This window comes from Misgurnus anguillicaudatus, chromosome 11 (genome assembly GCF_027580225.2).
Source record: "Misgurnus anguillicaudatus chromosome 11, ASM2758022v2, whole genome shotgun sequence".
Classification (NCBI taxonomy): Eukaryota; Metazoa; Chordata; class Actinopteri; order Cypriniformes; family Cobitidae; genus Misgurnus; species Misgurnus anguillicaudatus.
In genome coordinates this window covers 36,184,167-36,210,832 of record NC_073347.2, presented here as the reverse complement: position 1 = coordinate 36,210,832, position 26,666 = coordinate 36,184,167, and the positions used below count along the sequence as shown (strand labels likewise).

Below are 26,666 nucleotides of genomic sequence, written 5' to 3'. Positions count from 1 at the left end.
TGATTTTGTTCCCGATCCCACAGGAATTCCCGAAAAAATGTCAGCCTCTAATGTGGAATGACACTAATTAATGTCTTTGTGTCAGTTTATTGTTTAAAATGGTCCGCAAACGTGCGTTTCATATATGTAACACGTGACCTTTCTATGTCATCATGCAATTGTGTAAGGTCGTGCTGATAGATGAGAAGTTGTGGTTTAGGGGTGCATATTTTTTTGTTTTTCTTGCCAAAAAACACAATCGTTTCGCTAGATAAGACCCTTATGCCCCGTTTGGGATCGTTTAGAGTGCTTTAAAGCTGCAATTTTAAACTGCATTAAAACTGTTAAGTGTTGGGGTCAATTAAAGTCCCTTAAAATGAGAAAAATCCTGGTATGTTTTCCTCAAAAAACATAATTTCTTCTCGACTGAACAAAGAAAGACATCAACATTTTGGATGACATGGTTGTGAGTAAATTATCTGGATTTCTTTTTAAGAAAATGGACTAATCCTTTAAACATAAATGTGTTGCATGTTAGAGAAATGAATGAAAGCATCAAAAAGAATCACTCTGTGTGGCACTGAATCATTGTGTGTGTGTGTGTGTGTGTGTGTGTGTGTTTGTGTTTGTGAACCTTTAGGTTTGTGCAAGCAAAAGAGGAATTAACTCAATTGAAGTTGCCAGGCTTCCTGTACAGTGACATGGCAGATCTGGCTTCTACTGTCCCGTATTTCAGCATGGATGAGGATGAGAGCTGTGATGAGGGAATACACCTCATAGTGTGTGTACACGGTCTGGATGGTGAGCAGTCATACGTAAACACACACCGTGTATGTGGAAATAGTTCATATCAGATTTTAATCAAAACTCTCATTCTTTCTTTAGGCAACAGTGCAGATCTGCGGCTGGTGAAGACGTACCTGGAGCTTGGTTTACCTGGTGCTCGCATTGACTTCCTAATGTCAGAACGCAACCAGGTAACATGCAGACGTGTTTTATGATCAAATGCTTCAGTCAATTCATTGAGTAAATACCTGCTTTATAGTAAATAAAGGCATCACAGATACTTTTAAGAATCATTTGTGACCCTGGACCTCAGAACCATAAATAGCACGCTATATCTGTAGCAGTAGCCAACAATACATCGTATGGGTCAAAATTATCCATTTGTTTATGCAAAAAATCTTTATGATATTATATTTTATATCGTAAAATATATTTACATTTTATTTAGCATGATTAATATCAGAGTTCCCACTGGTCATGGAATTTCTGGAATATCCTGGAATTTTAAAAGGTCTTTTCCAGACTTTATATTTTTTGTCCAAGTCATGGAATATGAGGGATTTTTGTGTGTTGCTTTAAATTTTAGTTTCCATTTATTAAAATGTAATCCTCTTGTTAATTGGGATGTAAGGAATATAATTTTTGTGTCCAAGCTTCCGCTGACTACAATTTAAACAGCTGTTTATTGGCACTGTTTATTCATTTTTACGCATATAAGCTACATTTTTATAAATTCACGGTGTCCACTACATTATCCAGTCTCATGGCATCCAGGACATACGTCATGAAAATTCTGCTTTTTAGTCAGGGGAAACACTAGCCTGGTTAGCCAGACCTACATCAAGATGTAAGGTCTGGCAACTCTTCACACAAACGGCTCAATGCAAGGGGCGGGATATAAGGTTGTCCCTCAAAATGCCTCTGTACGCAATAGGATAGCGCTATGACCAATCAGAGCAACGAAGAAGGTGACGTATGAGTCCCCTGCGTTTCCCCACCAGTGGAGCTAATTGGTATATCAAACTTTTACCGTAACCAGTTGGCAAAACTCCAAACACATCTTTCTTGCTTAAAAATGACTTCAGTAGGGTTATTTGCTCTTCTCTCAAAGAAAAACATAAGTCTAAGTCCTCCAGAGTCGCGGCCAAAGCCGCTTCAAAAGAAAGCTGTTCGCCAGCAGCAGCAGCCATTCTTTGTTTTCAAGTAGGAACCGTCGCAGGCAGCTCTGTCGTCATCATGTTAAGCCCGCCCCACAGACGCTACACACGATGTGATTGGCCTGACCAAATTTTGGTTTTTGGAGCTGTTAAGTGTATTGTGAGTGCCTAGACTAAACCCTGGCAGCAAATATATTTTGCGGCCGCTAGGGTGCGTCTAGATTTCTAGGCTAGGGAAACACCACAGTTTTTTCAATATTTTATTATGTTCGTATCTCAACTTAGACAAATCAATACATACCTTCCTTTTTAATGCGTAAACTTGATCTTTGTACCGCGTGTCGTGAGGGTGTTGGCGGTTGGCCTGGCCCCATTCATTCCTTAGGATCCGGACAGGGATAAATTTGGTGGCCAACAAACACTTCCATGTTTTCCCTATTTAAAGTCTGTTACATGAGTAGTTACATATGGTGCCACAAAATAAATGTGGCGATCTTTAACTAGGGAAAACATGGAAGTGTTTGGTGGCTTCTAGGTGTATACTGTTTGGATCCTGGGGAATGAATGGGGCTGGGCTGAATGCTGGCACTTTCACGACACGCGGTACAAAAATTAAGTGCTTGCATTGAAAAAAGATAGGTATTCATTCATTCGTCTAAGTTGATGTAAGAACATAGTAAAATATTAATAAACAGTGGTGTTTTCCTTTAAAAGTGGGAACGCTGTAATATGTATATGTTGCTAAGGACAACTTTAAAGGCGATTTTCTTATATTTCAGCTTTCCAAGCAGTTGTATCCTAACAATCTGTACATCAATGAAAACCTTATCTATTTTTTTGTATAAGCCTCAATTAAAAAAAGACTGGTTTTGTGGTCCAGGGTCACATTTAATGAGGAACAAAATAAAATGATTTTAAAAATATCAACTTTTTGTTGTTCAAGAATGACACATTTGCTGATTTCGAGTCGATGACTGACAGACTTTTGGATGAAATAGTGCAGTACATTCAAATCTACAATCTCACAGTTTCCAAGATAAGGTGAGACACCACACAGGCCATAAGACAAAGTACCATCAATACCAAGTGCTCCATTTGGGACCAAGACTTTATAAGTAAATAATATATTGGATATGTTGTGTAACCTTAGGATAACAGAATCACTTTTGTGTCTCTTAGTTTTGTGGGTCACTCTCTAGGAAATCTGATCGTCCGATCGGTCTTGACAAGGCCCAGGTTTAAATGTTATCTCAGCAGACTGCACACGTTTCTCTCGCTGTCTGGACCTCATCTTGGCACGCTGTACAACAGCTCAGCCCTTGTCAATACTGGTAACCCTTCATCATTTCAGTAGTTTTTTTAAGACGGTATGTTCATTAGTTCTTATCAAATATTTTCCTTACTCGTTTTTCTGTGTTCCAGGGTTGTGGTTTATGCAGAAGTGGAAGAAGTCCGGCTCTCTCCTACAGCTGACCTGTCGTGACCATTCGGATCCCCGACAGACGTTCCTATACAAGCTGAGCAAGAAAGCAGGTAAACATGACTCTGCTTCTGTAAATCTTATTTTGTTTGAGTTAATCCACATTCAGACTCTCAAACTTTCTTTCAGGCCTTCAGTTCTTTAAGAATGTGGTGCTGGTGGGATCTCTGCAGGATCGATATGTCCCATATCACTCTGCTCGAATAGAGATGTGCAAAACGGCCGTAAAGGACAAACAGACTGGTGAGGCAAACATTTGTTTTTACATTTTTGCATTTGGCAGGCGCTTTCATCCAAAGGGACTTACAGTGCATCACTTTTTTTTTAAACAGTCCCTCCAGAAAAATGTGATTATGCGATCGCATGATTTAAATGCAGGGGGACGCATTTTTTTTCAAATACGCCGCACTTCCGCAGAATAAATTGCAGATTTCTGTGCGCAAAATATGCGGGGATTGCATGATTTCATAATCCCTGCATTTTTGTATCAAAAAGTCATATCTTAGCAGAAAGTTGAAAACAGTTTTTACAAGTTCCCGCAATTTCATAGCATAAAATTGCATAAATATCCCACATATTCCATCGCATTTTTTAAGAAAACGTGCTGCAAGATCAAGGATTTTTGCCCACAACAATCACAAAAAAACTTCACGTTTTTCTGTAAGGACTGCTTAAAGGTGCCGTAGAATGTAAAACTGTAAGTATGAAAATAAGAGTTCTGTACAGGGTAATGACATATTGTGAGCCTTAAACACGACTGTTTCCTCCTTATGTAAACCTCGCCCCCAGAGTTTGATTAAAGTTTATGAGGGCGCACGCACATCAATAATAAAAAATCCATAAAAAAATAAGAATTGTCAGTGGCTTTTTATAGCTCTTTAAAAATGTATATAGCGCTTTTCCCAATTGTTCAATTGTTCCAAAGCAGCTTAACATTAATAAAAACAACAGAAACCCTGTGGGGAAAAGTCTTTGGTAGGAAAAAAACCCTTGAAAGAGAGCCAGACATAGCTGATGTTATAGAAGATATACTATATATTGTGTACTATACAAAAGTATGTGAATTAAAAGTTTTAATAATTTAAAAGAAAAGTTAAAGAAACTGCAAGAGAATGCATTATTTTCTTCTTTGTAACTCTCAAATCTTACGTACGGTTGACACTTTTAAACTTGCTACACTTTGATTGATCAAATGATAAGAGCTGGAGACATTTACTAATGATGTAGCATATTAACTCTTTCCCCGCCACCGTTTTTTTTTTAAAGTTGCCAGCCATCGCCATTTTCACAAACGTTTAATGCCTTTCAGAAAATGTTCATCCTATCTTCATTTGTTCTCTTTTATTACCTCTCAAATATGGGTAGAAATTAAATTTTTTGAGAAAAAGGCTAAAATAATAGCATTTTTGTAAAGAACTTTTATCAGAGATCAGATTCAAAACAAACATACACAGAGTTTTTACTGTTTTTTGGATCAGTTGATGCTTCAGTGTTTTATAAGTTGGGTAAGAGCGCCCCCTAGTGGATAATAGTGAATTGGCGTAAAAACTCGTCATTGGCAGGGAAGTGTTTTCTCTTAATGGACGAGGTAATTCATCAATGGTGGGGAAAGAGTTAAGCTTGTATAACAAAAGGTATATCAACCTGTTTTTAACAACCTTTAACTACACGTTTGCCGGTCAGGTCCAGTGTATGCAGAGATGATAGAGAACCTTCTACTCCCTGTGCTTCAGAACAAAGACTGTAACCTGGTCCGTTATGATGTCATCCATGCGCTGCCCAACACAGCCAACTCTCTGATTGGCCGGGCAGCTCACATTGCCGTCCTTGACTCTGAAATTTTCCTGGAAAAGTTCTTCCTGGTGGCAGGACTTAAGTTTTTTCAGTAGCCTCCAAGACCGGACGAATCTCGAGTGATACCTCACTGCAGATGGACTGATTCAATGTTTTTTTTTTTTTACGGTTTTATGTATGCATGTGGAGGTAAAGAAAGATATAATATCAGTGTTATTTTGTGTTTCATTTTGTTTCTACTTAAACTGTTGTGACTGTGGATCATTTTTATTTTTCTACTACAATTTCTTTTTTTTTAAAGAATAATTTTAATGTTCTACTCATCATTAAGAAAATCAATCCTTATACGTTATTATTTTCAGTGTTATTTATCTCAAACTTTAATTTTTACAGTTTTCATTTAACTCTTCATATTAAACTCTCTTATGCTGAACTGGAAATGTAGCTGCTAAAATGAATGAAATATTTATTCAAGGTGGAGATCTTCATGGTGAAAGCACGTTCACTTGAACAATCTGGCATCCGAGTTGGCTTGCATCTGATGGGCATACATTTTTCTATCAAATCGCCATTTGACTACACATTTTCTACAAAATCGTTTTTTTTAAAAACAACGTCAAAGGCTTCCTAAACATGGACGAACATGTGATTGTAGCTGAAATGGAGCAGCGTTAGACTGTGTTGGTTTTATACGATGTCTTTGCTGCCCATTGCATTGTCATGCACAACATTTAACCCGGCCTGGTGTTGGGTAAAGAACATAAGCTTGGCATGTTTGTGTGTTAATTTAATTACAGGGGAATACTGGTAACTAATGTACGTGGGCTAGGTGTGGGTTATACGGTTAGTCGAGTTTAATCAGCACAAAAATAAACTGTAATCAGACCACATGGTTATGGGTAAGTATTTATGTTTGGTTTTCTGTGGAGGAATTCATTGATGCTTGTGTGCAAAAACACTTTAAAATAAATAAAACATTAAATTTATTTTGGTTTGTTAAAATGGTTTTGTATCATGGAAACATTTCATGAAATGTATAGGCAATAAATGTTTTTGTCATCTCTTATCTCTCATGTGTTTTTTTACCCCCAATGGAAGTGCTTATTTGCCCTATAATGATATTTTTTCAGTAACAAAACCTTAAAAGGATAGTTAACCCAAAAATGAAAATTCTGTATGAGTTGTTATTTTTGTTTTGATAAACACAAAATAAGATATTTTGATAAATGATTGTAAGCACACAGCTGCCATTACCATTGACTTCTATAGTAGGAAAATAAATATTCTGGAAGTATTGTGATAAATGATGAAAATATTTTGATAAATGATGGAAAGCATATGATCGACGGTACTCCTTGAATTCCATCGTATTTGTTTATCCTACTATAAAAGTAAATGGTTACAATTAGCTGTGTGCTTACTAGGACTGCCAAAAGATTAATCGTGATTAATCGCATACAAAATAAAAGTTAGTTTTTGCATGGTGTAATTATTTTGTAAATATAAATACACACGCATGTATATATTTATTTAGATTTTGATATATTTTATATATAAATGTAAATATACAATGTATGTACACACACAAGTATATTTTGCAAACTTTTATTTTGTATGCAATTAATTGCAATTAATCTTTTGACAGCTCTAGCTTACCATCATTTATCAATTTTTAAACATTATGGGGTGGGATAAGATTAGTCCTAGACTAAAATAAATGTAAGAGCTGTTCAAACTGAAAACAGCATGCACTGACATATCTTAAAATACATCAGTACGCTTTGTTTTGGCAGAAAATGCCCGCCAGTAATGTTTTAAGTAAGGCATGCCATGTTTGTTAAATGTTTGTTAAAACTAATAATATTTCCTATTAAAACTAAGGCCTAGTCCTGGCTTAAGCTAATCCCTTTCATACAGATTTATGAGAAAATGAAATAAAAAATATGACAGAATTTTAATTCTCTTTAATTTGGAAAAGAGCTGCACGAAGTGTCAATGAATCATGTTGACCTCTAGATGGAGGTGTTTACCAAACTGGGAGAACAGTGAAAGTAAGAGATGGCATGTGATGCTGTTCACTGTGTTAACTTTAATTAAATGTGTTGGATGTTTGTGGTTTGTATATAATGTTATATGAAACATAATTGTCCTATACCGTTGGTCAAGCTTCATCAAAATGCTTTTGGTAATATGACCTAAATACTTGTTTATCCATTATAGATGTACTAAAGATACATCATCATCTCATTTTCTATCTTGCATCCTGCGTTGTGGAAATGTTGTCATTGCTTTATTTAGTACCTGTTTTTTATGCATGTGGTCTCTTTGAAACCAGCTGATCTTTGGAATGTGGGTCACCATGGAAACCTAAAGACCTGAATGAAAGCAGCCTGTGGAGCAGCACCACCCCCGGTCCTCACCGATGGCCTGACGGTTCTGTGTGATGATGTCATGTGCTCTCGAAAAAAAAAAACACTGGATGGTGAGAGATGACCTGGTCAGAGATAAAGAGATGGAAGGTTAAATGAATGTAAATGTGACCACAGCATGGGGTCAGCAGTTAAGGATGGCACACGGCTTCTGGAGACTCTTAAATGGTTGTTGTTGCCATTAGAAAGCGGACACCTTTGTGCACAATAGAAGCAGTGAATAACCTCTTAAGACCTGTCATGACCCCTAACAGCAGACCCTGAATCATCCTGCACACTAAACACAAAACCGAAGGTCTCCATTGAAACGACTATGGGCAATGTATTCTCTATACCAGGGGTCTCCAACCTTTTTGTGGGTAAGGGCTACCACAATGGATAAAACAATCTGGAGGGCTACTTTTTTTACTGTCTATTCAAAACTTTTTTTTGTTTTACTTGTTATTATGTTTTATCATTGTTTAACATGCATAAAGAAGCCTAAAAATATGAAAATTTAGGCTAATAGTAGAATGTGTTTTGGCCGGCAACTCACAGACTCCGTGCAGGCAACCTTATGCCCGTGGGCACCATGTTGGAGACCACTGCTATATACTGTTGCTGAAATCACAGTAATTTTTTTTATTGGTTTTAAACACCTTCATTGTGTAATCTAATTTCCAGTTCAGTAGCTTTATCATTTCAACTCTATGCAGCTCTAACACGATGAATTGTTTCGAGAGTACCCAGGCGCTACATAAAACATCGCAGGACATATATGTTACTGTAATTAAATTGCCTTAAATAGAAAAAAAACTATGTTTTTTTAGATATATGTACTCTAAAAAAACGTATAATTAGATCAGGGGTCACCAATGTGGTGCCCGCGGGCACCAGGTAGCCCGCACAGAGTCTGTGAAAGCACAAGCCCGCCAAAGCACATTCTATTAATAGTCTCAACTGTATTATGTATTCATTACTTTTTTTTATATTAGCTTGGCTTGGTTTACATATGTTAACATTTTAAACAATACAAAAAAATATAAACAAGTCAAATAAAATAAAATAAACAAGTAAAGCAAAAAAGTTTTAAGTAGACTATATCAAAAAGTAGCCCTCCAGATTTTTTATCCATTGTTGTAGCCCTTGCTCATAAAAAGGTTGGAGACCCCTGAATTAGATTATATTGCTGTATTGGTCAAATACTTGTTTTTTTTTTTTTAAGGATTAGTTGTGGTCCCTGCAGCCCTGAATTAGTGTAATCTCAGACAGATTAATCTTAATCTTGATTGGTAATCTGCTTGGTGGATTTTATCTGATCCAAACAGGGTCACAGATATGCTTTGTGTGGTGTTTTTCAGTTTTGCCCAAACTGCTACAAGAAGAGAAAACCCTGCAAAGCTAAAACAAGATAGGGCTAAAGAACTAACACATTTGTGGGAAAATTAAAGGTGCCATAGAATAAAAACTGCATTTATCTAGGCATAGATGAATAACAAAAGCTCTGTACATGATAATGACATATAGTGCAGCCAAAATTAAATTACAGAAATCGATTACAAAGTTGTTAAAATGCTAAAAACAAAGTTGTGACTGCTGAGTTAGCGCTACATGCTAATTTATGCTATAGGCTAGCGTTTAGGTTGAACAATTAGTTGTTTCTCAAAATCTGTATTTTCGTCTGATACAAGCTCAAACATTTAGAGGCGGTTTCCCGTACAGGGATTAGACTAGTTTAAGACTAAAATAAATATCAGAGCTGTCCAAACTTAAAACAACAGACATATTTTAAAATACTTCAGTGCCCTTTGTTTTGCCTCAAAATGCACAACAGTCATGTTTTTAGTAAGGCATGTTTGTTAAAACTAGTTATTTTCCTTAATATAAAATATTTAAGATAATCCCATGACCACCACACCATAAGGTCTGTTTACTAATGTGAGCTACTGAGCTGCAGAGCCAATCAGTGCAGAGCTCAACATTATTATTCATGACCTTTTAAAATAAGGTAATAATAGACCATTTCATTCAAATGACAAATGTAAAAACGTTTTTGGATAATTTTTGCTCTTAATAAAGGTACATACTATGTTTATGTCAAAGAACAATTTAACAGATTATTTCAATGCATTCTTTGGCACCTTTAAAGGGATAGTTCACCAAAAAAATGAATATTTAGTTGGTCTAAACCATTTCTTTTTCTGATGAACACAAAAAAAGATATTTTGATAAATGATGGAAAGCACACAGTTGATGGTACCAATTGAATTCCACTGTATTTGTTTTTCCTACTATGGAAGTCAATGGTTACAATCAGCTTTGTGCTTATCGTCATTTATCTTCTTTTGTGTTCATCAGAAAAAAAGAAATACATACAACATTTAAAACAACATGAGGATGAGAAAATGATGACAGTATTTTCATTTTTAGGTGAACTATCTCTTTAATGATCCTATTGCAGTATCCCCCAAAACATTCCTAACCATAATATCCGACAAAATACTGTACTACTATATTTAATATTTTACCAACACAGTAAAAATACTAATTCATAATACAATTAATAAAAACATTACCATTACAGCACAGACTCCTTAAAATATTATGACATCTTAAAAGTGTCCTTGAATGACGATGGTTAATTCCACGTTACCACAGTTAATGTAAACACCTACAAATGTATTCAATTTAACGAAAACTACAGTTACCACGGTCATTTTTATGACGGTAAGCTTACCAGTTTCTGATAAGATGCATACGCATCAATCAAAACTTTTGAGGCCTGAAGAGATCTTGACTTGTACCTGTTGCTGCTTATAAATTTGAAGTAGGGCTTATGCATATTCATGATGAGGGGAGGTCAACGTTATTTATAACGTTTATGTCCATACATAACCACACAGTTTACAGTTTCCCTTAATATTACAGCTTTACTATAAACAGGTTATTTTCGTTAAAAATGGTTGATAAATAAATCGCATACTTTTGTGCTAGTTGTTAATGTTTCGGATTAAAAACATCCCCATCGCAGCTATATTTTGGTTTCGCCCGATCTGAGGCGCAGTCCCGCAGGCAGTCAGTACGCGCGTGACGCTTGTAGTGTTGTGTCTGTGTGCGTGTTACTACTGAGAGGAGACCGCGATGCCATACAAATGCGCAGTCTGGATTTTAAATAAGCGGTAAGTGTTGTTTTTAAACACATTTTATAATTAGAAATTACATGTTTAAGCTTTACAACCTCTTCATTGTTATGGTCTTGATAAATGTAGTTTTATAGAGCAGATAGACGCAATTGTTAGCTCTATTTCTTTTATTCGTTATTTTATAACTTTACTCTTCTTACAAGTCTTGGCTTCATGTTTATATGCTTTCATGAGTAATATTCAAACTTTTTGTCTGCAATTGCTTTCCCACCCTTGATGTTGCTCTGCACGACTTCATGCGGCGCTGCGCAGACAAGGCGATTATGACATCAATATACCGCGAGAATGAGTCGAAAGCACAGATCTCGCGAAACTTGAATGTCAAAAGCCGATCAGTCTGCGCAGCGCCACATAAAGTCGAGCACATCTACTCTCATCTATTATATTGGCATAAAATGTAGTGTTGATTAGTGAAGTATGTTCTTGGAAAGTAGTAAAAATCAGAGTAAATTTGTTTGAAAATTGATAATTTAATGTTTAACCAAGTCAGAATATGTCAATTAATTATGCTCAATGATCTAAATATGCACATCACAATGTATGATTTAATGTACAAGCCGATATAACACTATTTTAATGTTAAACACTAATGAATTAAAGGAGTTGCTTGTTTTGTGAACACGAGAGACAGGGAAACGGTTGAAATGTAATTGCAGATATAACAGTGACGGCTCACCTTGTAACGTGTCTGAACATGATAGTGCAGTGAGTGTGTACAGGTGAATGATGCTTAATGACAAGATGATGAATGATCTTTCTTACGTCCCCAGCTGGGTGGAAAAACTGCTTTTGACTTGCCCCCCAAATTCTTTTAAAGCCATGAGATTGCAGCAACATCATAGAGTTTGAAGTGTCTGCCTGCAGTATTGCTTTAAGCTGCATTTGATTGCAATTTGTTCACACAAATTGATTAAATGTACCTGAATACACATCTACAAAATGTGTAAATGTATATGTCATGAACAAGTTTATCATGTGGTGTATCCTTTTCCCCTAAGGCTTATCGAAATACCTCAGGTTTTTCACTGGAATTATGTTAATAGACACTTCTAGTGTTTGTTATACCGGTCTTTTTGGAACGTCGGATGGAAAACAGTCCTTATGCACATAGTCATATAGTACCTGAAGTTTTGTTCTAGCTTTAAGGCTTGATCTGTCTTTAACGTACACAGCAGGTGGCTTTTCCAGTCTTAAGAATGCATACAGATTGATTTACAATTGTTCTTAGAGAGGTGCGCACACCTTGTGAGGTTGATGAAGAGTGACATAGTGTGAACTGTCATTCATTACATTTACTATTGTTTACATAGATAGTTGACTTACTTGGAAAGAACGCATTGAATCCTCATCTTGTTTTTTATTAAGTGGGTGATTCTCACGAAAACTTGGTTTTAAATATGTCAAGCATGAAAATGTAAAAATTGCTTAAATTTACTTTTTTTCCCACCAGACATTGAAAAACAAAGTCTGGAGTAAATGGGAACATTAATGTAAAAACTTTTACTTATCATTTAACACTTTTTGTAACATAATTGAAAAAATTAGTCCTAAAAAATCTCATTACCGCAACAGTCAGAAAACATCAACACTGACATATTTTCAAAATGACATGACAAACCTGAAAGAACATAATTTGGAGATCTGCACATGCATTTAAAATCAAAGTATTATGCTTCTATTAATTAAATTAACATTTAATAAGCATCTGTTGCGGTAATGATAATCAAAATGTCGTGTAAGCATTCTGACAAGACAATATTTCAAATTAACTGTAAAAAAATGATCTTACCTGGTAGCCATCTTGAAGTAACTGGTCCATGTGCTTGGTCACTCAAAATCAAACTTTATTAAAATTCTGTATGTGTGCTTAAACTGTTCTCAAAAAGTGTTGCGGAGGATGAGAACATCAGGCATGGACACATCATTTTCCTAATTTTTCTTCATTATTATTATACATGAGTATTCAGTAAATATTTTTTCTGTCATCTAAAGTAGTCTAGCAAAACATCCATTTATTTTTTTTATTTGATTAAATTACAACATAACGCATGTTCAAACACAGCCGGACACATTGCGGTAATGAGAATTTCAGCAGAAAATGAGATAAAATTTACAATTATAAATTCTTATGTTGAAATCACACATTGTGCAAGGTAGAACACAGTATTGTGTTAATTCTGATGCTTTTTAATGTTACTATATTACACATTTTAAAGCTAAAATTATTAGTGCCGTGGTGTTTCAATGGTTTCGTGAGAATCACCCAAGTAGGCTATGTTTTTATGTGATGGACAAGACACTGTCAAATGTTATAAGCTGTCAGATAAGGTAGGTGTTACTGTGTGCGTGTGTGGTTCTGGGAACAGATCAGGGAACCTTACTGTGCATTTAGTAGCAATGAAAATCGTTGGGCAGAAACTGAACATCTTACTCTTCAGGGTTGATATGAAATTAGTAATGCATTCTAATACATGTGCAAAACTCTGTGTGCAATCTTAATGTTCCTGTTGCACAATTGGTAGAGCTTTGAGTTTGCAGCACCAAGTTTATGGATTCGATCCTTGGGGAACACACCTACTGAATTGGATTTAATATCTTGAATGCACTGGATAAGTGAAAAGTGCCAGTTACCAAAACAGTCACCCTCTTGTTTATCCAAACTTGTATTGTGTTATTGTCAGTTTTTTAAAAATCATATACTGTAGGTCAGTGGTCTCAAACATGATGCCCAAAGGCACCAGGTTACCCGCACAGAGTCTGTGAGTTGCCCACCTATTAATAGCCTCAATTTTAATATTTTTTTTAAATAAGCTTGGCTTCATTTATGTATGTTAACATTTTAAACAATGATAAAACAAATCAACAAGTAAAATAAAATAAAATCAACAAAGTAATACAAAACAGTTTTGAGTAGACTATATCAAAAAAGTAGCCCTCCAGGTGGTTTATCTGTGGTAGCCCTTGCTCACAAAAAAAGTTGGAGACCCCTGCTGTAGGTCCAATACTACGATGGTCACTTTCTGTAAAAATGAATTCTTTATTGTAAGTCATTATTCACCGATAAACTTTACTTCCATCATAAATCAAATAGCATTTATGTTTGAGATGTGAAGATGTTTTGTGTTTATATTTTGGTCTGTTATAATGTTATTGCATGCCTTCTGAGCTTGTACAAGTATATGATTTATGGTGCTTTTAATGTTTTTTTTCTTTGAAACTTGGTAGCCTCTGGACACTATGAACTTTGTATTGGAAAATTGTTGCAATAAAAACAATCCACTGTGAAAATAACAGGATATGTCAAGTAAAATAAGATAAATACCTCCTTTGAGAGGTCTTGAAGGGTCTCCCCTGCATTATTGTCCCTTCCCTCAGAACTAGACTGATCCAAAGCCGGGATCTTGAGACAGACAGGTCAGATTTAATCTGATTAATCAATTTAAAGAAAAGATAAATCCCATAAATCCAACCCAACTATTGCTCCGTAGATGTGACTGCTGGCAAACCTGACTCATTTCTTCCTGGGACTGTTTTATGTCTTTCAGGTCAGGTCATTTGTTAGGCAATATATTAGGCATTTACATTTAGCAGCAGATACTTTTATCCAAAGTGACTTACAAAAATGTATTGACTTGTGTCTGTATTTATGTGTAAAATGAAAGAAAATGTATGAATCAAGCTAAAGGCATGATTCCCCTGCATTTCCCTAAGGCTGTAGCGGTTAATTGTAGTTTATCATGTGAAATCTCACCCAGGTGTGGTGTCATCCTCGAATTGCCTGAGGGTAACAGCCAAGAAAAACACCACTGTAAACTTGACTGTGACTTAACTAGATGCAAAATATTTCTTTATTACTTTACCAAAAACAGGTAAAGTAGCTGAGAGAGGAAATAGTTTGACTATGCTTGGTTTGAAATTGAAAGATGCAATCCACAACTTGCTTTTATATCGTCATCTCTTCTCACGAAAACTTGGTTTTAAAAATGTCATGCATGAAAATGTAAAAATTGCTTAAATGTACTTTTTTTCCCACCAGACATTGAAAAACAAAGTCTGGAGTAAATGGGAACTTTAATTTAAAAACTTTTACTTATCATTTAACACTTTTTGTAACATCATTTAAAAAATTAGTCCTAAAAAGTCTCATTACCACAACAGTCAGAAAACATCAACACTGACATATTTTCAAGATGACATAACAAACCTGAAAGAACATAATTTGGAGATTCTGCACATGCATTTAAAATCAAAGTATTATGCTTCTATTAATGAAATGAACATTTAATAAGCATCTGTTGCGGTAATGATAATCAAAATGTCGTGTAAGCATTCTGACAAGACAATATTTCAAATTAACTGTAAAAAAATGATCTTACCTGGTAGCCATCTTGAAGTAACTGGTCCATGTGCTTGGTCACTCAAAATCAAACTTTATTAAAATTCTGTATGTGTGCTTAAACTGTTCTCAAAAAGTGTTGCGGAGGATGAGAACATCAGGCATGGACACATCATTTTCCTAATTTTTCTTCATTATTATTATACATGAATATTCAGTTAATATTTTTTCTGTCATCTAAAGTAGTCTAGCAAAACATCCATTTATTTTTTTTTCTTAATATTTTTGTGTTAATTTGATTAAATTACAACATAACGCATGTTCAAACACAGCCGGACACATTGAGGTAATGAGAATTTCAGCAGAAAATGAGATAAAATTTACAATTATAAATTCTTATGTTGAAATCACACATTGTGCAAGGTAGAACACAGTATTGTGTTAATTCTGATGCTTTTTAATGTTACTATATTACACATTTTAAAGATAAAATCATTAGTGCCGTGGTGTTTCAATGGTTTCGTGAGAATCACCCATGAATGCTCCAGCACATTACTTCAATATATAGTTTTTAATAGTGCCTTAAGTTCCATTACTGGTTGTAGCTATTCAACGCATCATTTCATTTTATATGAAAAGACTGAGTTACTGTCCTTGTATATCCAAAGAAGTTTTAATTGGTATTGTTTTATACATAAGTTGATTAGAGGTAAACCCATTAATCGGTTTTGCAGATTAATCGGCACCGATAGTTTATTGGTGGAACTTTCAGCAGAGGAACAAGAGCAGGAACCTAAGTTTGTCGGCAAGGCTGACAGGACGCTAATATTAGCAGTACCTCAAAGAACGCAGATAAATCCAATTATTTTGATTAGAAAATCATTAAGTGTTAAAACAGAAACAAGTAAAGTACAAGACTACATAAACATTTGTCATTTCAATTTTACCAGTGGGAGTATTTCAAGGAAGTATTTACTTCAATACTTATTATTTGGTAAATGGTAAATTTAAAAATATTCATATATTTTTATTCATACATTTAGCACATTTTCATGGTTCAGTTTTTTTATTACTTTTGTAATACATTTCAGCACTGTTTCATCTTTAATGTTATGTTTTTTATCCAGTATCCATTTTAAAAACTATCGGTCGATTAATCGGTTATCAGCAAGCAGGGTCAACTTAGTTATTAGTATTGGTAAAATCCGTCGATTTGCATTCTTACCCCACATTAGTTGTCTCTTAAATTTTCACATTCAAATGAAACGCTACAAACTTTGTTTAAATTATTTGTAGGGATAAACAATTTTTAATATATAATGCCGCCTCTGCTTGGATTAACCTACAGAATACCCTAAAGTTTACCAGATTTCCATCATTAAATTAGTTTGTTACTTTAAAACAAATGATGTGTTTTATCCTTTGGTAAATTGTTGTGACTTTAAGTGTTGTTTTTTATGTTTTGTTGTATACTGTATATTTCTTGTCACACGCATGCAATAATTCTGAACAAGGAAAAATATATATTAGGCTAAATATATAACAACAGATATATATTATAGGGTTCTTTTTTTCTTGTTCATGATAATTGTGTATTTGTGGTCTAAGTCGGTATTCCATTTTTACATACATTTAGAAGAATTTTTAGTATGAAAGTTTTTGTTGAATCATTATTTTGTTCGTTAAAACGTCCGTACGCACATTTCACGCACAAAGTAGTGAATGAGACCCAACAAGTTTTTAACCTGGTTAAATAAAATGAACTGAAAAATCACTGAAACAGGTCTATGATTTTTCAGTTCAGTAAAAGCAGGTGAAATTTGTCAAATATGTGCAGAATGCAGGTGTGGTTATCCTCACTGTCAAACTTGGACACTTTATCACAAACATTGCCGAAAAATCTTCATGCAATACTAATTAGTACTGTTTAGAAATTGAGTACCCCTCATAATTATGTAATGGTGTGTTTATGTAATCAGGCCTGGCTGGGATATTTGTGCAATATAATGAGCTTGTGGGTGAATGTTTGCACAATTCAAGGTCTATAAGAGCATTAACCATTCTGGACAGAATTAGCATTTCTATATGTTGCACATTTTAATATTACCACAATGTTTTAGTTGGCTTATTTTTCTGAAATACACTATGAGGTGGTTTCCCAGACAGGGCTTATTCTAGTGCTAGACTAAAATGCATGTTTAAGCTTCCTTAATTTAAAAACATCTTACATTGACACATCTTATCATATTTATTAGTGCTGTTGTTTTGTCTCAAGGTGCATACCTGTAATATTTTTTGCGCCTAATTCTAGTTTCTTTGTGTTTTTTGTAGGCATTTAAAATGAAGAGGCAAATACCTGTGAAGAAAATATCATAAGTAGCAAGTCAAGAAGAAGCCAACGTGTGTTTGTGTGTGAATGAAGATCCATAAGCCATGTCTTTTACCTCCAAACAAGAGAGGACGGTGTGTGTCCTCCTTCCCACCAAAGAGACACTGGACATCAAAGTGGGGGTAAATATTTTGATTCGTATATGTCCTCAAATGAAAAGTATTGCTCATGTGTAATGTCTCATTCTAACGAAGGGGTGATTGTTAGATGTAAGATAAATTAAGTGAGTCCCTAAACCCCCTTTACTCTAGTAAAATCATTGTAACACATGGCTCCTCCAGGTTATTAAAGTTCACCCAAAATGAAAATTCTGTCATCATTTTCTCATCCTCATGTTGTTGTAAACCTGTATGAATTTATTTTTTTTCTGATGAACACAAAAAAAGATTTTGATAAATAAGCACACAGTTGATGGTACCCATTGAATTAGGGCTGCACGATTTGGGTAATTTTTCCCATTGTGGTTATTGCTGCTAATATTGCGATGTGTGATTGCGATTATACTAAATTGTATCATGAGTCAACTTGATGGGTTTTAAGGAAAATCCACACACAGATTAGCTAAAATGTGTATTTGTAAAGCTAGAAATGTTTTCGTATTGCCACGTGATGTAGCAACTGCTCAGTGTCAGTAATCTAGACATAGTTTTTTTTTGCTACCAGATCACTGTCAACCTCTGCATCCATCTTCGCTCTGGTATAAGTGACGACGCACACCACACACGTGCATGCCACACGGTGCACTGCCTTTTTTGTTCGTTTTTCTTTCTTTTTTTAAACAGCAAGGAAAATCATCAAACTGTTATCAGAAAGTTGGTGTTAACAAGTCCACACATTTATTTATTTAATATAATTGCAACATTTTGCTGTCATTTAATTGCACAGGCTGACATTGCGATTGCGATGCGATTAATTGTGCCGCACTACATTGAATTAAATCGTATTTGTTTTTCCTACTATGGAAGTCAATGGTTACAATCATGTGCTAACTGTTGGCTTTAAATGCTTATATCTTCTGTATGCGATTGTTGATTCATACCAAAATGCTTTTTTGCATAGTTGTGTTTGACACATGAAAACGTCTTGGGTTACGTATGTAACTGTTGTTCCCTGAGAAGGGAGCGAGACGGTGTGTCTCCCTTGCCATACTTCATGCATCCCTGTAACACGGCACGCCGTCTTTGGCACTATTTCAGATACCGATATACTTCCTGGCTCCCGCGTCACCCTGTCTTTGTCGTTAAGCCTCACCATTGGTTGAATTTGATATACACATTCAGACGCACTTGAGTCGTCCCCAAAGTGTCACCGCAGTGACACAGCGCGAGTTCCCTTGAAAGGGAACTGTAACAATGTATCTTAAAAGGTAACACGATGTAACTTTGCTCTCACTTGAAATGTGTCCCCACATTTAGTCCTTGAATTTGAGGGTATTAGACCTGGAAAGTCCTTGAAAGGTCCTTGAATTTGAAGTTAACTAAGATGTGGGAACCCTGTCAGCTGTGTGCTTACCATAATTCATCAAAATATCTTCTTTTGGGTTCATCAGAAAAAAGATATTCATACAGATTTATAACAACTGTTTGCCATTATTGGCTAAAACGTCAATTTATTCTGTTTTTTATTTCTTTCAAGCTGAAAGCAACAGGTCAAGATGTGTTTCAGCGTTTATGTGAACTTCTCGGGGTCAAGCAGCTGCACTACTTTGGACTGACTTTAGTGAAAAGTAAGTATTTTATTATTCTCAGTTATGTTAATCTTATTCAAATAGCAAGTGTAATCACAACGCAATGAGATGTCGGGATATTTCTTTCACATGCAAACGCTTACCCCACAAGCCTTTCTGGTCTGTTGCCCGTCTTAAAGCCGTGTTTATATAACGTATTGTACATGAATGACCTAAACGAGTTGGGCAATCGCCCAAAAGCATGAAAAACATGAGATTTATTTTTTCTCAGGGATAGAATATAAACGAGATAAATGCATAGCAATTCTGATCAGCATTACTCTTCATTCACATGAACCAGAATCCATCCACTTATTTATTTTCTCCTCTTTTCAGCTTCTCTGTCACATTCCAGCTTCTTTCCTTCAATACCTTTTTACGATTTCGTGTCACTCTCCACTTGGACAAAGGCTTTTTGTTTCTGTGCGTTTAGGGGACGTGACCCCTGTGGCCAGGAATCGAGCTATATTAACTTTGTTAAGCCTGAAATTCCCCGTGATTCACTCCTTTAGGGGAGAAAGGATGAGCAATAGATATTGGCTGGGTGTTTAGCAGGGTCATAGCCTTCTTGTGATTAAGCTTAGTGAGTCAGAAAAGCAATTTAGTGAGGGAGTCGATGATGGGAAGACAGCATAAGAATGTGCTAAAAATGCAGTTTCCATTAACTCTGAAATAACACACTTGATCTTAGCTATTTGTCTCTGTTGTTATTCATGAAAAGTCTGTTCTTGCACAACTTTTCTTTAAAAGTCTTTACGTGGTTTAGTAATAGCAGGAATTCTCATATGACCACTTTAACTGGGGTAAGTTTTGTCTGCTGCATTCGTCGATGGCTGAACGAGTCTTTTCATTCCTGTCGTCTCACTAATTGAGGTCATTGTTGGGCAGATTTCATGCATGAATTCATGATGCCATTGTTTGTTGGCCGAAAGCATTTATTCTCATTTCCCGTGTGTTCGTTTTGGCTTGTTTAGACAATGAGTACATTTTTTTGGACCTGGAGGAGAAACTTGCCAACTACTTCCCCAAGGAGTGGAAACAAGACTCAGGGAAGGTGAGACATCATCATCATCTTCTCAACGGCAGATCTTTACACTGGAAAACCGTGTTTTCTGGAATTCACACTCTTGATTTACTGGAATTTAGTATTGTCTGTCTAAGATGAGTTATCATACACCATTACATACATATCAAGCAAAACATTTTACCATAGATTTTAGACAAAAATTTAAAGTGTATTATGTTTAATCTTTATTACTTTTTAATTTTATTTTCTTTCACATAGTCACACTTTACCTAGATTACATCTCTGCACACTCAGTTTTGGGAATTCTCTTAAACAACCTACTGTAATAACCCTTGGATATTTTTAATGCTGCAATCTGTAACTTTTTTTGGTAAGAAATAAGCTAAATTTACCACGGTAAGCTTATAAAATAATTTAAAAGTTAAAGGGGACATTTCACAATACTTTTTTTAAGATGTAAAATAAATCTCTGATGTCCCCGGAGTGCATATGTGAACTTTAAGCTTAAAATACCATATAGATAATTTATTAAAACATGTTAAAATTGTCACTCTGTAGGTGTGAGACGTTTTTGGGTGTGTCCTTTAAAATGCAAATGAGCTGATCTCTGCACTAAATGGAAGTGCTGTGGTTGGATAGTGCAGATTAAGGGGCGGTATTATCCCCTTCTGACATCACCAGGGGGGCCAAATTTCAATGATCTATTTTTTCACATGCTTGCGAGAATGGTTTACCAAAACTAAGTTACTGTGTTGATTTATAAGTATTAAAGGTGGATTGTATAACTTTTAGAAGGATCTCTTGACAGAAATGTAATATTATTTACAGAACTATATTATCAGTGGCGTGTAAAGACCTTACATAATAAAATGTATTGTTTTTATTACCTTAAAATGAGCCATTTTTATATCTACATACACCGCAGTCATGTTTCTACACTAGCCCTAAATGAACAAACAGTTTCGTCCGCATGTTGTCTCACACAACGACACGTTTGTCCTGTGGCGGCTACCATTTCATTTTAAAAGTAAGAGGTGAGCTTTTGGTTGCAAATTGCTACCTTACCTCTAGATGCCGCTAAAATTTACACAAGCCACCCTTAAGCTAGACGTATAGATTCGTTTTTAAGCACATGTGAGGGTCTGTGTACAGTGGGCGTGACGCAAATTTTGTCATCAGAATAGTATGTGCACACTGCACTGCATTATTTTTAAACCGTGCATACTTTTTACATGTAGGGTCGCGCATGCGTGCTCTGGCAAATGTAGCATTTTGTCACAATTTGTTGAATGTCTGTGTACACGTACGAGTCGAATAAGCTATGCTTTGCAAGGTTGTGCGTTCAACCGCGCAGGTTAATTTGCGTACACGTAAAAAAACTATATGTCTATACTAACTATCTATAGCTGCTGGGTTTTATTTTGCGGGAAAGGTCTGTTTTTTTTTTCAAAACAAAAGTAACGATAAGTACATAAAGTAATTTGCAATTTTATGTTTCAAACATAGATGGCGATAGAGAGTCAAAAGTTACGTATTGCAGCTTTAAACAGTATTAAATTTCTCATGTTTGCATTTCCATATTTTGTTGGTGCATTCACATTCATTGGTCACCCTTGCTGTGGTACAGTATGACAGTACTCATAAACACAAATGGGATGTCAGAATGTGGGAGGGGCTTCATAATGAGGCAGTCACCACAGAAACCTGGTCAAGCCTGTTTTTGTTTCGGCAGGGGTCGCAGAAGAGGTCAATACCACCCCTGCTCTGTCTGAAGGTTCAGTACTATGTGGAGAATGGCAGACTCATCTGGTAAGAATCAATAGGAACCCGCTTCTCTGGCTTTTCTTCAATAGTTTAATCCAGTGTTCACAAGGCCAGTTTAAGTGGGCTTGTGATCTTGGTTTTTATCTGGTCTGAAATAGGGCTGCAAGATATATCGAAAAATTATCATTGTCGTGATAACAGGATATGCGATATCCATATCGCAGAGAGTTGCGGTAACTTTAATTTATTTTACGTGTCTATCATTTGTGTGTTGCATGCTTAAATTATCCCAATTAGACCCATCAGAAGTAGACGGTTTTATCTGACGCACGTGCGGTGACGCTATTACATGTGGGCTGAACTTAACTTCCGGTCCCTGTTTGTTTAATGGTCTGACTCGTTGCTAAACTGAACTCTGGAACTAACACCTTGTCGAAAATAACCAAGGTTTTGGTTTTCTAAAGACAAGGGGAGACGCGATCATGGATTACCGCTATTTAGTGGAGGTTTGGCAGCTGATCTGTAGTTAAGCTTGTATACATTATATAGTACACATTTTACATGGTAACGTTAGCTAAGGCTACGTTCATACTGCAGGGCTTAATGCTCAATTCCGATTTTTTGAAAAAATTTGATTTTTTGCAAGGCCGTTCACATTTCCAATTAAATGCTACCTTTTGTGATCTCCTGTGTGAACGTGAAATGACCCAGAAGTGACCCGCATGCGCAGAAGAGTACTCAATGGTCAATGACGTCACTTGTAAACTAACGTTAAACATGGATGTCAACAACAGTGTAGTCCAGGGCCGCTGGAAGTCATTTTGAACAGGGGGTGCTGTGAATTATTTTTTTAACAAAAAACCTATGAGCCTATAGGCATATTTAAAATACATTTTAAATATAAATACATTGAGTTTCACTACTTTATTGTCATATACACTTCAGTGCACACAGCCAGGGTCTGAAACACACAGACATTATCAGTTATCAGATAAATATATGCGCTATTAATCAGAAACAGAAATACTTTTAATAATCCCAGGGGAAATTACTTTCTTACAACTTCAGATATACATACATACAACATATTTACATACAACATATAATATTATAACAACATATAATATTAATTAAACTTTACAATTTTCAGTGTCCATGCGGACGAACATATTTTACTTTCGTAAGGTCGTAAGATCTTTTTTTACTAAATAGTACTATTACTGTCTTTTTTAAACTTATAAATAATTCATAAATTGAAAAAAAAATGGGGTTAGTTCTAATATTGTATACTTTTATAAAGATATACATAGTGTATAATTACATTTTTAGAATATATTAGGCTTTATATAAGGTTTGTACTCTAAAAATACTATTTGTTACAAACAAGAGATGAGTTCTCATCTCACCAAATCCACAGATTATATACAATAAATTCGTGGGGTAGCATTTAAAAAACATTTAAAAATAGATGCATTTGTTTAAAGCAAAGCATTTATTTACTTAGCTACAGATGAAGCAGCTCTTTGCGCCTTCTAATGTCTCATAATCAGTCCTCATTTATGTCCAATTTTACATTTTAATCCTTTAATTTTTCATATTAAAAAGCGTTTTTATGCTGCTTCGCATCCATGTATGTGAAAAGCAAACCCGCGTTGTCATCCCGTTAATACTGTATGCCCATATTATCAACGCACTCTTTACTCTAGCAAAAGACACTAGCATCGCGCATTGCGCCGGTTGTATAATAAAGTCCAAAGTCTCTCATGAGCTAGGGGACGAACGCCCAGGGAGTTCAGAATTTCTGTGTGGGCATGCATTAGCCAAAGGTGTGTTAGTCTATTCTGGGTCATGCCCGTATCTTCAAAAGACGCAAGGCGAAGAAAGTGCGCTCGGATGATGACAGTAATGAAATTAAAATCCAAAATACACGTAATAACCTACGTGTGTCAAAAATAATTTCCTAAAATATTCATAAGTAATATATAAATTGTGCAAAAAAATCTCCCCAATAACAAAGGGGATCCTGCCTTGGAAACTCTGGCTACAGTTCAGTGTTTTTATTTAATTTGGAGATTTAGTGCGTCAAAGCAGTCATGACAAAAAAAACGACAAATGAGAAATGACAAATACTTTGTGATCGTTACTGTAAATAATAAAAACGAAGCTTTATATACAAATCATTAAACGTTACGTTAATTTATAACAAGAAAAACACTGAAATTAATGATTTTTTAGACACTACGCGGTGCAGATATTTTCCGTTTTAGCACCGAAATTTAAAGAAACGGCTTACCTCTGTTTAAATACATTTAACATTTTAAAAACTTATACCCGTCGAAAAACATCCGTGTTTGTATGTTTAGTTTGATGAGCTTCTAAATATGAGACGCAGAGCACCTAGCCCGTTCGGCTAAATTGCATGTACAAGCATTGCCAGCACGCAATAGCGCAACATCGATACAACGAAAAGCAATCCAAAATTTACAGACTTAAATTAGATCAGAATTTAGGTTTATGGTAAATACAATTTTTTAAATAAAATAAAGTCAGAAGTAACAAAGTGCAGAACAAATGTGCAAAATGCCTCAAGTGCACGGAAACAAAACACAAGCCAAATAGATAAATCAGATAACCCAGAGTGATTTATAAATAAAATAAAAAAAGTAAAGAAATTATTAAAAGAACGAAAGTATAACCAGAATTGCCAGCTTTGTCTTTTATAGAAACAAAGATGCAATGGTTATAGAAACCTCTTATGGACATGTAGCCCGGTCACAGGGGTTGTTGGATTTATTAACGCATTTTAAAAATATTTATTGAAAGCTGCTACTTAACATATTATTTGCAGCATTATAATAATATGCTGTATATTAATATAGTGGGAGAAAGCTGTTATATGTGAAATCAGATAACGTGTGCACCCATACGGCCAAAATTGAATGATCCTCATTTCATAACACATCTGCGACGATACGACTGTGAGATTTGTAGTCGAATCAGGCTTCTCCTATCGATGCATTGAATCTTCGACTATTCGGGGTCACACTTACAATCTTCTCGTTTTAAAAAAAAATAAAAAGAAGGAGGAAGCAAAGTTTTTGGCCATAGCGTTTTGTGGAGCAGTGTTAGCAACGTCCGCCATGGCTGTTGTTTATCTTCTCGTTTCAGCCTACTTCAACACAGAATTATGACGTATGGGTCGGATACATGTGGCCTGGCCGTTCAGACGGAGGACGCATTTCAAAAGATCGGATACGTATCGGATTCAGGACCACATACCCAAGTGGCCTGGGTCACATTTGAAAAGATCGGATCTGTGTCGTTCAGACTGTCATGAAAAGATCAGATACAGGTCGCATAGGGGCAAAAAAATCAGAATTGGGTTGTTTCAGCCTGCAGTGTGAACGAAGTCTAAGTGTAGTTTTTGATACATTTTAGCTATGATTTGAACTAAGGTAATCTACTTGTTGTTTATTTTGCTTGTTATCAGAAATAAACGACTCTTAAAGGACTTTGTTGTTATCGATTCTTTGCAGAGTTTACCAGAAGTTACGTTTGTTTCCCGAAAGCCGTTTGTTTATGTAGTTACTGCGGAAATCGTCTATATCAGTGGTGACCAACCCTGTTCCTGGAGATCTACTGTCCTGCAGAGTTCAACTCCAACCCCAATCAAACACGCCTGAACCTGGCAATCAAGCATTTCAGGGCAACCTAAAAATTAGAGTCAGGTGTGTTGAAGCTGGGTTGGAACTAAAATATGCAGGAGGGAAGATTTCCAGAAACTGGGTTGGTCACCCTTGGTCTATACTGTTGTACTATTGGCTAGACCTTGGGCGCAAAGGTGAACCTAGCGACTCAAAGCAGAAAATAAATATGGCAGGAGTAGAGACGTGCGAGGAAAACGACAGCGACAAACTTCTGCCTAAAAAGAACGGAAAAATAAATTGTTTTCTAGCCTGAATTAGATATAGACATAATTTACATGTAAATGTTTTTAAGAAATAGCTAATAAAAATAGCATTTTTCTAGGGAAATAATATATTGCAAGAAATACCGTTAGCGCAACACCTTTCAGTAGAATCACATATCACATATATTCTAAATACTGTGCAACCTTATGCTGTGTTTACACCAACCGCGTTTGAGGCGTCAAAATCGCATCTACCGCGCCTAGTTTGCCGCCTGAACAGTTTGAATGCATTCGCGCGTCTACAGCGAAGTAGACTCGCGGAAAAAGCAAGCATATGACGCGTGTCAGAGGCAAAATCCGCTTCTTGTGGGAAGGGCAAGTGCTATGCGGTTGTCTGTTTGCAAGATGATGTTGATTGTGCATTTATCAAGAGAGTTACTGGTTTGTGTTTGATCACCTAACTATAGGGGAAAAATAAACTGCGAGGGTCGATAAGCGTCACGTGACTCAAAAGTGAAATTTACCAGGTTGCCCAATGTCCTCACTGACACTCTTCCAAGAGAGGCCCTTTTTATTCCTGTCTCTATAGAAATAACAACTTGTGTCGTATAGCTCCGGGTGACTGCTTACGGACAATATCAAGTGTTCCTTCATGTTGAATGAGTGACTCCGGACGGGGCTGCCACCACAGCAGCAAGCAGGCTCCT

The 26,666-nt window shown here is 35.8% G+C and overlaps 2 protein-coding genes across 5 annotated transcripts in view; both read left to right on the top strand.

Annotated features, from left to right (window-relative positions):
* fam135a (family with sequence similarity 135 member A) overlaps positions 1-6,262 on the top strand; it is a 29,014-nt gene extending 22,752 nt beyond the window's left edge. For all 4 annotated transcript variants that reach the window (XM_055169450.2, XM_055169449.2, XM_055169448.2 and 1 more), the window contains 7 exons: positions 620-780; positions 865-956; positions 2,866-2,963; positions 3,102-3,253; positions 3,345-3,455; positions 3,532-3,645; positions 5,086-6,262. In XM_055169450.2, coding sequence (XP_055025425.2) covers positions 620-780; positions 865-956; positions 2,866-2,963; positions 3,102-3,253; positions 3,345-3,455; positions 3,532-3,645; positions 5,086-5,291 — 934 coding nt within the window. In that variant the 3' untranslated portion in view covers positions 5,292-6,262. The remainder of the gene's footprint in view (positions 1-619; positions 781-864; positions 957-2,865; positions 2,964-3,101; positions 3,254-3,344; positions 3,456-3,531; positions 3,646-5,085) is intronic.
* A 4,369-nt stretch (positions 6,263-10,631) lies between these two features.
* Positions 10,632-26,666, top strand: part of LOC129415471 (FERM domain-containing protein 6) — a 30,398-nt gene continuing 14,363 nt past the window's right edge. The window contains exons 1-5 of the mRNA XM_073873597.1: positions 10,632-10,783; positions 17,475-17,654; positions 19,168-19,258; positions 20,233-20,312; positions 22,018-22,094. Of these exons, the coding sequence (XP_073729698.1) occupies positions 17,577-17,654; positions 19,168-19,258; positions 20,233-20,312; positions 22,018-22,094 (326 nt within the window). The 5' untranslated portion in view covers positions 10,632-10,783; positions 17,475-17,576. The remainder of the gene's footprint in view (positions 10,784-17,474; positions 17,655-19,167; positions 19,259-20,232; positions 20,313-22,017; positions 22,095-26,666) is intronic.